Genomic DNA, 14,938 nt, shown 5'->3' on the forward strand with positions numbered 1-14,938 from the left:
GAGCCGCCGGCTGCAGCCGATGCTCCTGCTCGCCTAGGCCCTTCCCCAGCGGCCACGGCACCATCCGGCCACCACGCCAATGACGGGCCCTCAAGTGAGGAGGGCACGGGGCCGGGGAAGCCCCAGACTTGCCACGGATTTGCCCGTCACTTTTTTCAGTGCAGACCTACAAACATATGGCATGATCTCTGAGTAATTTCTCTTGTGCAAGCTTGGTTGGTGGTGCTTTCAGTCTCCTTCCCCCCGAGATAATTTGCCCCTTTTAAATCCATTAAAATTAGGGTGTATATTTTAATCTTCATCTTCATTTAAATAATGTTCCTGAATAGATGCTAACATACCTGCAGCTTACGGAAAAATACCAACCTGGATTCAGCCACTTGGTTCAGCAAAGTTTGAAGCTTTTCCCCCCAGTTTCAGTGCCTCTTCATGAAGTGGAAGAGCCAGTTAATTTGAAGGAAGTCTCCTTAGGCTGGAGGAGGGCTTCAAACGTTGTTGAATAAATGGTAGGATCTAGGCCATAGAACTTATTTGCAGTATGAATTATTCTGGCTTTTGAATCACTGAAGCAGCTGAATTGGATCTCGAATGCAGCCTTGTATTCAAGTACTTAGTTGCGTAACTTTGTGGGAACTGGGTTAACTGCACTGCTAACTTACTTGAAGAAGAGGCATGACATGCAATCATGCTTGCCCAAATATGCTTTGTAATGGGTTTTGTTTTGTTTTTAATGTCTGGAAGGGAAAGCAATCATGTATTTTGTACCAATAGGAATAAAGGTAACAGTAAGTTTAAATAGGAAAGGAAGAGTACTAAGTAGCTATAGATCTTTGAAAATGTAATAATGATTCTCATTGAAAGTTTGTGTGCCCCAGAGTCTGACCAGATTCTACCCATGGGACTCCATTTGAGAGTGCCATAGTTCTTTCAAATATGTGCCTGGTTATGGGTGACTTATAACTGCTCCCACATATAATTTTTCACACTTCTCCACTACCAGCAGACAGCCTGTTGTCATGAGATGCTGAGCCACTGTAATTGCCACCCTCCCCATTAGGACCCTTTAAACATTTAAAAGTTCGTGTGAAAGGAGTAATTAATCCATGTTAATAAATGGAGAACTTCCTCCCCATAATGCTGTACATTTTTTTAAAAAATCAGCAATATCCTTCCTGAAAGTTGGAAAGGATTTATCAAACTTGTAGATGAATGTTTTTTTCCAACCCTAGTTGTAAGAAATGAAATTAAGAAATTATTTGACTAGAAGAACCAGCCAGTAATGACGAAATCTTCATATATTATCTCTCCTGTCCTAATATTTCCCTTCTAATTGCCATTAGAATAACCTCAGTCCAACTGTTCTTAAATAGATGTATGAGCTTTCTCCCATAACGATTAAATGTCTTACTAACGCACTTCCCTTACATGCCTGTAAAGAATATGGCATAGAAATTTAACAAGGAGAGGCGATAAGAAATTATGTGGAAGATCTGTCATTGGAATGTACTCTAGACATTTATATTGGGTTTGAGAAGGTTGATAGGGAATGTTTTCCTGTATAACTCAGAAGCAGTTTGGGGCTCTAGACTGACTGTACTATGATGCCGAAGGAACTGTGTCAAGGCACTACTGTGAAGACCATATTCTGCTTTGTCCATTGTTTAGCTTCCCCTTTCATCTCCCGCAATATTACTGGAAGAAGGAAAACTCCCAAAATATTAGATTATTCTGAATCTATCAAAAAGGTGAAAAGACATAAACTGTGGTCCAGAGAGCCTTGTCTGTATATTGGAAGATCTCCCTTCTTTTCTCTCAACAAACCTGTAATTAAGACTGTCACCAGCCTGGTGGGTTGCACAGAGAGATAGCACCAGAGTCAGAGATAATAGTATTGATCATATGGCAAGGATTGCCCTCATGGTTTTCCTCTCCCAACTTTTTTAAATCTAGAAGGATGAGCCACACATTGAAGCCTGTTTGTCTTTCTTGTGCTGCTCAAATAAGTAAAATAAAGTTACAATTCCTAGCGTGTATCTGAATAGTCATTAGTAAACCTTCTCATTGTGGACGTGAAGATTTCAGATGCCCTTTAATATGGGGTCAAAATCATGCATGCCATTAGTGCAATGACCTCCTGCGATAAGCACATTGTAAGGGCACGTTCTTAAAGGTCACCTTTTGCCCTTTGATGCATAGCTTGGCATCATCTATTGAATGGTTCAGAATGTGATTCTGTCTGCATCGGAAAAAATAAACCTTCAGGTGAATATCATGAACCAGAAAATGCAGCCTTGACTTCATTTTAACTTTTTTTTTGACATACCTAGGGTCCACCTGGCTTGCCTGGGCTTAAAGGTGATCCAGGTTCCAAAGGTGAAAAGGTAAGCAAAAATATACTGTTTAACCTATAAAGCCTTTGCAATAACAGCTTCAAATTATGTTCTTTCACAAAGCAATATTTATTTAACTCAATGACCTTTCCAATGTATTATTTCATTTCCAATGTTTTATACATTTTAGGGACATCCTGGTTTGATAGGCCTGATTGGACCTCCAGGAGAACAGGGGGAAAAGGGTGACAGGGGCCTTCCTGGCACACAGGGAACCCCTGGAGGAAAAGGAGATTCAGTGAGTAAACAATCCCTACACCTTCCTCCATGTTTCTCTCATTTCTTAATATATTGTTTCATTGATATTCATTTTTCACCTGCCTTAGCCAACTTTGAATTTGGGGGAAGGAAATATTTGTTTTTGTTTTTGTAACTGTTCAGCCTGAAAGAGCTCTCACCTGAAAATATGTAAGGAGGGCAACCTTTCAGTCTACCTGTCTATAAAGTCCTATAATGAATTACTTAAAAATACAGAGCCATGTTGTATACCAAATGCATTTGAACTGTTCCCGTATAGTTTTGTGGTTTGTATAGGAGAACTCAGTATATTCTTTCCTTATTTTGGATGGTTTTTTTTTAATTAAAAAAAATAAAAACACTGCACAAAAATTACAAAACTGTATAAAAGCAATCACAGCAATGGGGAGAAAAACAATTATTCTCCCAAATTCAAGCACAGTGTGCAAAAGAATCATTCTGTATAGGAGATGCTCGTGACTTTCATTTAATTGAACTATTGATGATACCCAAATGGTTGCAATTCCAATAGGCCATAAATGGCTGTTATTTTTTAATGAATGAGACGCTGTGCTAATTTCTCCTGCTGACACATGCAGTTATATTATTCACCAGTGATACATATCAAATCGTCCTAACCTGTTGTCTTTTGAGGACTTTTTCCCTCATTCTTTTCTAGTTACTCATCCACAAAACAACCATGAGCTTTTTTTAACTTTGAAACTATTCAATTCAGACCTTAATATTTCTTTGATAATTGCAGAAATTTCCACCCAAATTTCTGAAGTGCTCTTGCATAATATTTGCTTGATCCCTTCAGCAATCCCCAGCTAAGTTAGCAAGCTTATTTTTACAAAATCCTTTCCATAAGTAAGGTGTGTTTTGTTGTTCTTGTTGCTGCTGCTTAATGTATAACACGAGGCTGAACAGAATAATTAATTTCATACGATTTCCCCCCCCACAGGGAATTCCTGGCCCTGCTGGCCCTGTTGGTCCTCCTGGGCCACCAGGTTTACCTGTAAGTAGGCGCACCAAATGAATCTCATTCTGCATGGGGATATTTAACAGGTGCACAAATGTGAAATTGTCTAATAACATATTTCTGCTATTGTTCTTTTAGGGTCCCCAAGGTCCAAAAGGTTCTAAAGGTTCAACCGTAAGTCACTTCAGTTGCTGTTTTCCACTACTGATATTACGTCATTTCAATCGATGTTGTGTGATGATTTTTAGCACTGCTAATATGGGGTTTCTTGTATTACTTCACAGGGTCCTAGTGGTCAGAAGGGTGATGGTGGTTTACCAGGACCCCCTGGACCTCCTGTAAGTAAAAATGTTTCTTAAGTAAACAGTGTTGTTTACACTCTTAAAAACATTCTTATTTTCATTTAAAAGTTCATCTGAGCCTGGACATCTTTCCAAGGAAATTTTAAGGCATTTCTGTATGTGCAAGCATTTCTTTTATGTACATATTGCAGATGTGTGATTTTATTTTTCATGTCTCATCATCTTTATATAGCCACCTTTCAGTTTCCTTCTCATCCTACAAGAACAATTGTAGAACCCCTTCAACTTTCCACCCAGGTTTTGTTTTTATTCTCGTGGCTTAAAAAAACAACAATAAAAGGCCATTGGTTTTGTGATCCCTAGGGCCCTCCAGGTGAAGTCATTCAACCTTTGCCTATCCAGTCACCCAAAAAGACCAGGAGATCTTCAGATGCCATGTTAGCAGATGCGGCTGATGCTCTCCTCGATTACACAGATGGCATGGAAGAGATCTTCGGTTCACTAAACTCTCTGAAGCAGGATATTGAGCATATGAAATACCCAATGGGGACTCAAAATAACCCAGCCCGAACATGCAAAGATCTACAACTTTGTCACCCAGACTTCCCAGATGGTATGTTAATGTTACATGGCAAAAGCTAATATATTGAAATTGCGATTTGCTAAGCTACAATGTCAGGTCATTTATTCTAGTTACATAGTTAATGTAGTCTCTAAAGAAAACTAAATGAAATGTTAAAACCTTGCACATAGGTTAAAACATAAATATTAAAGCCCTTTATAAATCTTAAACATCACTTGAAGGGACTCTGTATATCGAAAAACAATTTTTTGTTTTAACAAAAATTAATATTTGTAAAATATCATTTGCTGGAGTATGAAAAAAAGGTGTATGGTGCAGCAGTATTGCTTCAAGGTTAATTTCGAAAGAAGCCACAAAGAACAATCCTGCAGATGTTTCCATATAGGGTCCAATGTAGAAGCACTGGAGGGAATTTTGTGCCATTTGCTACCATAGCTGAGTGGCACAGGGGAAGAGGGGGGAAAGTTCACTTCCCTGTCCATGGATCCTGCTAGCTGGCAGCAAGGAACTGAGGAACACAGAGTTAGAAATTTAAGTGCCATCATAGATTCAAGTGGGTAGCCATATTGGTCTGAAGTAGCACAACAAATATTGAGTCCAATGGCACCTTTAAGACCAACAAAGATTTATTCAAGGTGTGAGCTTTCGTGTGCCATCATAGTATGCCTGTGCACTAGTCGTCAGAGACCAGCACAAAGCAATGATGAAATCATTATCACATAGATTGCTTGTTCATAGGTCATTTAAAAGTCTACCTGGTGGCACCTGTCTTCAGAAATAGTCCCTGGCATGCAAGGCAATGAAAGGTGAAACAACAGTTGTTCATTCTTTATCTACCAAGGAAAATGGAAAAGAGTGTAAACACATCTTATCTTATAAATACACATATGTCAGGATTCATTGACAGATGTACACAGCAAAGAACCAGATTCGTATTATATTTTTATGAAGGCCTAGATTCTCCTCTTCTTGGCTAGAAAACGCCATTCACGCGTGGGCTTAACTTGTTTATGGAAAGGTCTTATTTACTTCCTATTTAAGCTCAGGCTGTATGTTTCATGGCTACTGTCATTTGCACACCTCCATCCTCACTTCAGATGCAGCCCACAATGTATGGATTACTTTGTTTATCCTCACCTGCACAAACGCCCTCAACATGCTGGCCAAGCAATTAAGGGTTTGGTTGATGCTGCTCACCTCCAAGGGCATTCTGTCCCAGCTAGCCCACTGCACAAAGAATGGTGGACTGTTGCATGGACAACGTTTCATCATACGACATTCACTAATTCTCCCTACCTCTCATGATTATCATATAGAAAGATTAAAGCTGGTGGGTAAAAAGGAAACCAATTTACAGTTATCTCAGATGGAACTTTTAACCTTCTCATGAGGTTTAAATGGAGGCCAGGGTTCACACATTTTTCCTGCTTCCATATTTCTTTTATCACTATTGGTTTAAAGAATGAAAAGGAAGAATTAAATATTTGTATATTTAAATATCTTGAAGAAAACTTAAATAAACTCTGGCGCCCATAGCAGCAGTCATACTGCTATGGGGGACGGCTGATTATTTTACTGCCAGGTTGTGTTAATTTTAATTTTAATGGGTTTTTCATTGGGGTTTTTATTGCGTAACCCGCCATGAACTGGCTTGCTGGGAGTGTCAGAAAACAATTCTCAGTGAGTGAGTGAGTGAGTGAGTGGAATGAATGAATGAATGAATGAATGAATGAATGAATGAATGTTTGCATGGGATATCTGGTACCATGGGTCACCCAGGCTAGCCTGATCTTATTAGCTCTTGAAAAATAAGCAGGATTGGCCTTGATTAGTGTTTGGATGGAAGAACACCAAAGAAGTGCAGGCTTTCTGCACTGAGGCAGGCGATGGCAAACCGCCTCTGTTCATCTCTTGCTTATGTGGTCACCATAACTCAGCTGAGACTTGACGGTATTTTCCACCATCATGCAACATAACGTGATAAGGAGGGAAGGGCACAAAACAGCTCACAAACTAAATTTCATCATGAATATTAGCCAGTTCGTGAAATGAAGTTCATGGATGGACTTCATCCGACTGGCATAAATTTTCTACAAACTCGCAGATTGTGAGTAGATAGATGTTTTTGTACTTTGTTAACTGGAAAAGACTGAGATCATCTTTCTAAAGGCACAGGAAGCCCCATTTTATTATTAAACTTTTTTGTGTACTCATTTAAATGACAGCAAACCCAAGAGTCAGTTCTGTTGATTCCTCAAAGTAATTCTCTTCTTCCTCATTTCAGGAGAGTATTGGATTGATCCAAACCAAGGCTGTACAGGAGATTCCTTCAAAGTGTACTGTAATTTCACAGCAAGTGGAGAAACTTGCATCTATCCCGATAAGAAATCAGAAGGAGTAAGTACCAGGCTTTACTGTGCTCACTGTTGAGTGTTCCTGCTGTGTTGCTTCAAGACTGGGACTCAAACAGAAAAACACTGTTACATTTTCATTCATATGCCTCTTCTTGTAAGATAATTGCTTCATTTCATTTACATAAACTTGAATAAGGCAGCAAAATGATAACGCAACATAAACAAAGATCCAAGCCCATCCCCCAGTTCTCCTCATTTATGCAGATGTTTGCTTGCTGCACCTGCTTCTAACTACATTTTTCATTGTCATGCCACAGCTGTACAGCCATTTTTAATGCAGGCATAAAGCTGAATCTGAGCTCTGGAACTGGGATCATCTGTACATGCATCTGTGAAATGCAGTAACATGTTTCATCCCTAGCATCCTTCATCCGTGAGATTAGGAAGGATGTAGAAAAAGCTCTATTGGTGCCTGTTGGTCTTGCAGTGAGACAGACTTTATACTCATGTGGTGGCTTTGCTCTCGTACTCAGTATTTCCGAGGGATGGTGACCTCGGCATTCCCATTGAGCATCCAACTTGATTTAAGCTGTTAATTTTTTATCATTGAGGCTTTTGTCATTTTTCTACATGATAGTTAATGTCACAACGTACTCCCTGTAACCCTCTCTACCAACATCTTGCCCTCCCCCCAAAAAAGTATGAGCTGTGTACACTCAGCCAGCTAAGAGTAAACCTTAATGGAGGGGGAGAGGAAAATAAGTGCCGGTGAGAATGAAAAGACACGACTTACCGCGGCTGCCCCTTTGACGCTGCGGCGGCGCAAAGGAGGACGTCGGCTTCTGCTGGGCCTCATGGCCCTGATCACGTGGAGGGGGCCGGGTGCTGGCCTATATAAGGCCGAGCGCCCAGCTTTCCGGCCTCTCCGCGCCGCAGCCTTCCAGACAGCAATCCTCCCACCCGCCCTAGTTTAGGTGATTTATCTGTTATATGTGTTTAATTTGTCGCAGCTGCGTTTTTTGACCAGTAAGGAACCTGTTGGGAGGGAGTCCCATCTGCATACGGGACTCCCTACTAAAGGGGGTCTCCTTACTGAGGCCGGCCACTCAAAAGGTGCAACCTACCCGGCTGGGAGGCTAGGCGCCTGTGGCCAGGCAGCTGGGGGGGCCAATGGAGGCGGACGCCCTTTGGCCCCTTAATAGCTGCTTCCCAGCGGTTAACTCTGTGGCGTGGCGTGGCATGACCTGCCCTCCCAGCTGGGAGTGTAGCGGGGGCCCTGAGCGCCACAGAGGCACGTGAGTTGAGCAGCCGGATGGCTGGGGGCATTCAGGTTCCCTTACCCGGTCATGGGGTGCCAACCCTCCATTGAGGGGAGGTAATAATAAAGGCTGCGGCCATTTTTACTGCCAGCAGGAGTAGCATCTTTCTTGATTGTCGCCGCCTGATAGTCAATGGAGTGGGGTGAAGAAGGTGAGAAGTAGTGATATGGATCCAGCTAGCCAAGGAGGAAGAAAGTGAGCATCAGCACTCAAAGAAAAGCAGGGAATCTTGCCAAATGGAAGTGAAAGGGTCAGGGACCTTCTCTTCTGTTGCATGGGAATTATGTCGATCCCAAATAACCAGTGAATGATGTCAATGGCATATAATAGTAGCATCTTGATTGCTTTGTACAGGAGCATGGAAGTAAGAAAAAGTGCCTCTGAAACACAGTTAGACAATGTTAAGGATTTATATGTTATCAAAATAGAAGCAAAACTGAAACGTTAGATCTGCACTAGGAAGAGATAACATTTGGAAATATCTTTAGGCCAGGTTTAGTGGTTACTCGACTATAAGGAGAATGTCTTTCTTTGCTCATGTAACCTGTTAATCTAAACTGATTTTGCAGTTTTGGTGTGGTTAACTTATTAATTCTGTACAGTGTGATCACTTGATATGTAAACTTTATTATTCTTTAAAAATGTTTTTAAAAAGCAATTAATGCATCTGGTTACTTAATATATAATTTAAGAACTGGATATAAATTACTCTCCTACTATTATCAGAACTAGGCAGAAAGCCCAGGATTTTTTTTAAAGATTAATTTGGCAGCGTTTGATGTAGAACTCCGTTAATTCTTACTCCTTTCTTATGTTGGTCTATGACTGTAATAAAGTTCTGTTCTGTTCACGCTTTACTCGCCTTCACAGTTAAAAACCTGTGTTTCCTTTGCTTCTTTCACAGGTGAGAATTTCATCCTGGCCAAAGGAAAATCCAGGAACCTGGTTTAGTGAATTTAAGAGAGGCAAACTGGTAAATGGCTATTTCTTTCATTTAACATTAATGTACAACATGGTAGACACACCAGAATCCATTGGTCTGTGAGCACAGGTGGTTGTGTGTAGAAACATGCAGAAGGAGGTCTAGTGTCTTCAAAGATGCTTGTCTCTTGCTTCTTACTTAGTTCAACGTTGTTGTTATTATTAGCATTTTAATTGATTTACAAGTGTAAATTGTAAAAAAAAAAATCCAGGAGTAAGTTCCATTGAATAGAATGAAGCATACTTCTGAGTATACCTCATTAGGTTTGCACCCATGGTCATATAAACAAGCATTTATACTTGTGCAACTGTCACTCAGCAAATGGATACACTATTCCATATAACTTGGAATCACTGATCACTATGTAGGCTGATTACTAGGAACTTTGTTCTCATACAGATAGTTCACGAGTAAGTGAGCATGCTCCCACCCTACATGTTCATAATAGCAGGTGGCATGGTCAGCAGAACTGTGACCTTCACCCTTTTTGAGGGAGGGGAATGGTGATGGTGAAGAATAGAGTAATTATGGTTGCCAGCAGGCCTGGAGAAAAATGTCCAATCTGTTACATACATCTATAGAAATGAGCAGGTGAAGCTCTTTGTGGCATGGAGATAAATCACTTCGCCTGGTAGATGGTGGTGGAAAGGGCTATCAAGTTGCAGCCTACATAGGGAAGTGCCATGAAGTCTTCAAGGCAGGAGACATTCAGAGTTGGTCTGCCTGGTTCTTGCAAGTCTGCCGTGTACTCTTCGAGATGAGCTTCTGCTGGTGACAGCCTCTCAAATGCATAATCACGTTGTGCTGCATAAAGCATACCTCTTTACTGATTCATAGCTTGCCTTCATTCTTAATGGAGCAACAAAGTGGGTTGTGTCAGCTGGTTTAGAAAAGAGCCCTGCTAATGTGTCCTTGTGTCCAATAGAATCTTGTTTTGCACTTTGAAAGGAGAATCCAGCACATGCTTATTTGCCTGTTTGTGAGCCTGTTTTGTTTGCTTTTCCATTTCCTCAGCTTTCCTATGTGGATGCTGAAGGCAATTCCATTAATACGGTCCAAATGACATTCCTTAAACTACTGAGTGCCTCCGCCCGACAGAACTTCACTTACAACTGTCATCAGTCAGTGGCCTGGCATGAGGCTCCTTCCGACAGCTATGACAAAGCACTGAGGTTCTTAGGCTCAAATGATGAAGAGATGTCTTATGACAACAATCCTTACATCAAAGCCCTACATGATGGCTGTGCAGTAAGTATAAGCCCAGGAGGCTCCCTTCTGTTTTAAGATGGCAGCTTATCTTCATAGCAGATGAGTTCGGCTTAATGCCATTCTTAGTTTCCAAAGATTCTTTTCTTTCTCCTTTGCATATCCTTTCATTTTTTTCCCCTTGCAGATCCCCCCTTTTTTTACCTATGCAGTATCTGACCCCTCTTAAAAAGAAACTTTTAAACTTCAGAAGAGGAAAAATGTTCACTATTATTTAAGGCAGAGCAAAGGCAGAAAACAGCAGACCATGCCAGTATGCTGTTATAAATGCACTGACAAGGTTAGCCACTGGAGGAACAGTAGTGAGATGTGAGATCGTAATTGGAAAGCATTTGCACAGTCCAATCTGCTGTACAAGTACAAGATGAATAACAACAATGCTGCAAATGGAAGTTCCCCCCTTCCCTGGCCCAGTCGTAATATAATTTCTCTCTAAAACAGAAGATGGAAGTGAAGTCAGTGCCAAAAATACCTTGTATCTCTTCTTCATATCTGACAAACTGCTGCTGAAGTGGCAGTGCGGTCTGATGTGGATTGAACGGCATTAGAATTAAAGTATACGTGAGATGTTCACTAGGACTGATGCGCTGTTCATCTAACCTTAAAGAATCCCCCAGTGTCTTTGCAGACTTCTGGTCCATAGGCACCATATCCACTCCATGACATCTTTATGGCACCCTGCTGGCAAATACACCACTGAGAAAACGTTTCCTGTCATTTGTTTCCCTGTTTTTCCACCCATTAAGTCTACCCCTCACTTTTGTGCCCTTGCCTTTTCCCTCCCTCTCCTCATTCTCAAATTCTGCTTCAGCAGTTCACTTGAGGCTGATGTCTTTGTTTTGGTAGCCAAACACAGGCTCAGGGTATGGAGACAGCAAAACCTCCCTTTGCCTTGTCCCCCTTATGGGTACATGAGAGTGGGAGGGGAGATCATAGAATTTGGCACATTTCTTCCCACCCAAAATAAGTTTGATACATTGCTCTCACTAATGCAGTACACTTCATAAGAGCACAAGAGCCCTTGTGGTTGAAATGAAAGGTCCATTTAAAGGCCAACCAGATGATTCAGAAGAAGCCGACAAGTAGAGTTTCAAAGGGAGTAGCATTTCCCTGAAATATCGAGTATTCAGTGGCATACTACCTCTGAACATAAATATTATGCTTTCCCATCATGGGTAGTAGCCATTGATAAAATATTCTTTGAATGTGTCAATTTTATGCCATATAAGCTTTGGGGTACTGATGTGTTTTGGGACAATAAACATCAGCTCATTTTTTCCCCCCCACTGAGACTAGACTCAGCTGAAGTTAACTTAACTAAATGTGAAATTCATAAGAAGTGGCTCAGACAATAGTTTTCCTCTCAGCTGATTCAGTGTGCCCTTGACTGAGGCCTCCTAGAAGCTTCTGAGTTACCAGTTGTTACTGTACCACTTCACTAGATGGCAGCAGCCTACATTCTTGGTGTGGGTTATCTCCTAGCCCTCCTTGGCAGCAATTTCCCACCTGCTTAACTCCAGATAATCTAAGGAGGGTTTACTATTTCCTTACTTACAACTTCTTATGTGTGTGTGTGTGTTTGTTTTTGCAGTCAAGAAAAGGCTATGCAAGGACTGTTGTTGAAATTAATACCCCCAAAATTGACCAGCTGCCTGTAGTTGACGTGATGATCAATGACTTTGGTGACCAGAATCAGAAATTTGGGTTTGAAGTTGGTCCCGTCTGTTTCCTTGGTTAAGCTGAGAGCAACGAGAAGATGATTGGCAAAAGATGACCAGCAAGTAACGATGCACCTTGGTGCCACCATCAACCCACTTGATGCCACATGCAAGTTTTGAATAAGGATGGAGTAGAAACCGTGTCCAACCATGTAATTTGTCTTCTCTAGAAAACACTCACTGCTCCCATAGGATGAGAATCACATGACTTAAACCTATTTTGACAAATTGTGAAGGATGCTGTGGCAGAGGCAGGCAACATAGGGCTAACTTTATGAACAGCCTCCACCATCCCATGCCAAACCACCTACTCCCCCCCCCTGAATATTTTGGTGCTGTAAAATTGAATGTCATGGTACTCCTTCTATTATAACATAAGAGGTGCTAAGAAGGTGTGTTTAATAAACTGTAATTATTCTGTGTACAGTATGATGCTGTCCTTTCTATGTCCATTTCAAAAACTTGCATGTGACCCTGAATTGCAACTGGCTCCTATCTTATAATAATTTCAAATGGTGTTGTCAATACTGTGTATGTATTATGAAAAATAAAGCTGTTATTTCCAGTGAATCAATTTCATATTTTCCTGATTAATAATATTAATAATTATAATAATAAAAAATCCCTTTGTATATATTGATGTTCAAGAGCTCTGTTATTTGAAGTCACCAGCAAAACCTCAAATGGCAAAACTGGAAACATTTTCTGCTGTTGCTACTTCCATGCTAAGCAGTTACAACAAGGAAAGTGCCTTTTCTGGGGCTCTTCCATAATACTATACCTCATAATTTTAAAGTTTCCATTTCTGTTGCCAGGATATTTCAGAAAAAAATGTGGGTGTGGGTGTGTGTGCTCACTCACACACACTTAAAATAATCCTGCTTTGTTTGGGGACGAGAAACATGTGTGGTTCAAACAAGCATGCAAGAGAGATGACTGAAGACCACTTTTGACATTGCCTTCAGAGTGTGAAAGCTGCTCCAGAGGAAACTCCTTTCATACCATTCCTGTAACAGTCAATGACTCAGTGTTCAAAGACATATAGGTGGAGTCCACACCACACCTCCTATAAAATTGTAGCTCCTCCCCAAAACTGGGATGCCACGAGCAGTCATGAAATGAGGTCTTCTTCTCCAAAATGTCTGGATATCTCAATGTTATTGAAGCAGCAGGATTTAAAAACAAAAATCATGCCCCAATGGCAATGTCAAAAAGGGCCTTAAAGCATTAGTCAGATAGTCTGTTCTCTTTTGTATCTCATTTTTGTAATGATTGTATTTCACTGAACCACATACAGATTAAAACTGAATTCTAAAGCATTATTTATGTGCCACATAAGTTATCTTTATTCCAGCTTTATTTAAATTATATTTGAGCAATGATGAATACTGCCTTCCTTGAACTGGATCTGCCCTTTCTATGGTAATATGACTTTCCCCTTTTCTCTTACCATCTCGTGTTTTCAAGGCAGAAGTCTAAAATGACTTGTTAAGACCAGGCCAGCCCGAATTGGCAGATGTTTGACCACAAGAGAGGCTGTATCCCTGCTGTTGCACAAAGGAACCTCTGAAGCAGGAATAGAGTTGCCAACCTGTGAACAGGTCCATGCAGCTGTTCCATTACACAGTGCCTTCATATGCAGACAGTAGTGATAATATGTATCACCCTGCTTGAAAAGTGTGCTATTAAACTCACAAGAACAGACCAAGTGGCTTTCCACCCCTAGTCCATGAGAACCCTGAGCAGATACCACACACAAATCAGATTTACTGTCTCCTGAATAGGTTAGATATGACTAGATATATGTATGTGTTGCAAGAGGAGTCCTGTGAAAATGCCCCAGATTTTGGATGTGTATTTGTAGAATCTACTTTATCCCCCATTGTAAGAAATAAGTATAAATCTGTTTCTGCTCATGAATTGCCCTTGTTGGTGAATATGTCTAGGTCATGTGATTCTACCTAGTTGCCAAACAACACATAAGGAAATGGCTACCCACAGATCTTATTTTTTGACCCAGATAGTTATAATTCACATTCCAAATTTTTACAAAAAACTGGTTAGGCATTGCGCAAGACATTTTATTTCCAGGTAGGCAGATATAGATATTAACTTAAGAACACAATTCCTTTTGTACTTATTTTTCATAATATATGTAAGACTTGAAAAAGAAATGTTTGTTACTATTTCTTATAAAAATTTGTTTAAATTAACTGATATCAGATTCCACTAGCTCATTTCCAGCTGTTTTTAAATCATGCAAACATTTTATATGTAAAACAGATTTTTAAGTCAACAGTTTGCTGTTCAGAATTCCTTTTTTAAAAAAAACCAAAGTTTGTAATTGTCACCTCAAAGAGAAAAAATATATATACATTTTATTAATAAAATCAAGTCTTGTCTACCTGGACTGATCACTCTGTTTTTTAAATATAGGTAACGTTTAGTAATACAGCTGACAATTCTGGCTTTAGATTATTCGTGGACCAAGAAATACAGATCACAAGTAGGTTTAAATCCAGTTCAGACTGGCTTGGGCTTCTCTTATTTTACTGAGGAAAAGTCATAACAATATCAACATCCATTTAAAAACTGGATCCTAATAAAAGACAAAAATCCAGAAGCAAATACTCAGTGTTACAGTGCCATCAATGGTCTGCATATTGTAGAAGCCAAAGCAGAGGCAGCCAACATTTGGGTAATCTTTTTGCTATTTTGTTATAGGAGATTCCACTTCCTATTGTTAACCAATAGTTGCAGTCTGTTAATACTGTACATTTTCATTAATGGAATAATAGACCACAG

At 40.2% G+C, this 14,938-nt stretch overlaps 1 protein-coding gene across 4 annotated transcripts in view; it reads left to right on the forward strand.

Annotated features, from left to right (window-relative positions):
- COL11A1 (collagen type XI alpha 1 chain) overlaps positions 1 to 14,537 on the forward strand; it is a 272,666-nt gene extending 258,129 nt beyond the window's left edge. For all 4 annotated transcript variants that reach the window (XM_077332842.1, XM_077332844.1, XM_077332843.1 and 1 more), the window contains 10 exons: positions 2,328 to 2,381; positions 2,521 to 2,628; positions 3,592 to 3,645; positions 3,748 to 3,783; positions 3,894 to 3,947; positions 4,275 to 4,524; positions 6,779 to 6,891; positions 9,072 to 9,140; positions 10,164 to 10,397; positions 12,007 to 14,537. In XM_077332842.1, coding sequence (XP_077188957.1) covers positions 2,328 to 2,381; positions 2,521 to 2,628; positions 3,592 to 3,645; positions 3,748 to 3,783; positions 3,894 to 3,947; positions 4,275 to 4,524; positions 6,779 to 6,891; positions 9,072 to 9,140; positions 10,164 to 10,397; positions 12,007 to 12,153 — 1,119 coding nt within the window. In that variant the 3' untranslated portion in view covers positions 12,154 to 14,537. The remainder of the gene's footprint in view (positions 1 to 2,327; positions 2,382 to 2,520; positions 2,629 to 3,591; positions 3,646 to 3,747; positions 3,784 to 3,893; positions 3,948 to 4,274; positions 4,525 to 6,778; positions 6,892 to 9,071; positions 9,141 to 10,163; positions 10,398 to 12,006) is intronic.
- Positions 14,538 to 14,938: the final 401 nt, after the last annotated feature.

The sequence above is a fragment of the Paroedura picta genome, chromosome 4, assembly GCF_049243985.1.
Source record: "Paroedura picta isolate Pp20150507F chromosome 4, Ppicta_v3.0, whole genome shotgun sequence".
NCBI classification, from domain to species: Eukaryota; Metazoa; Chordata; class Lepidosauria; order Squamata; family Gekkonidae; genus Paroedura; species Paroedura picta.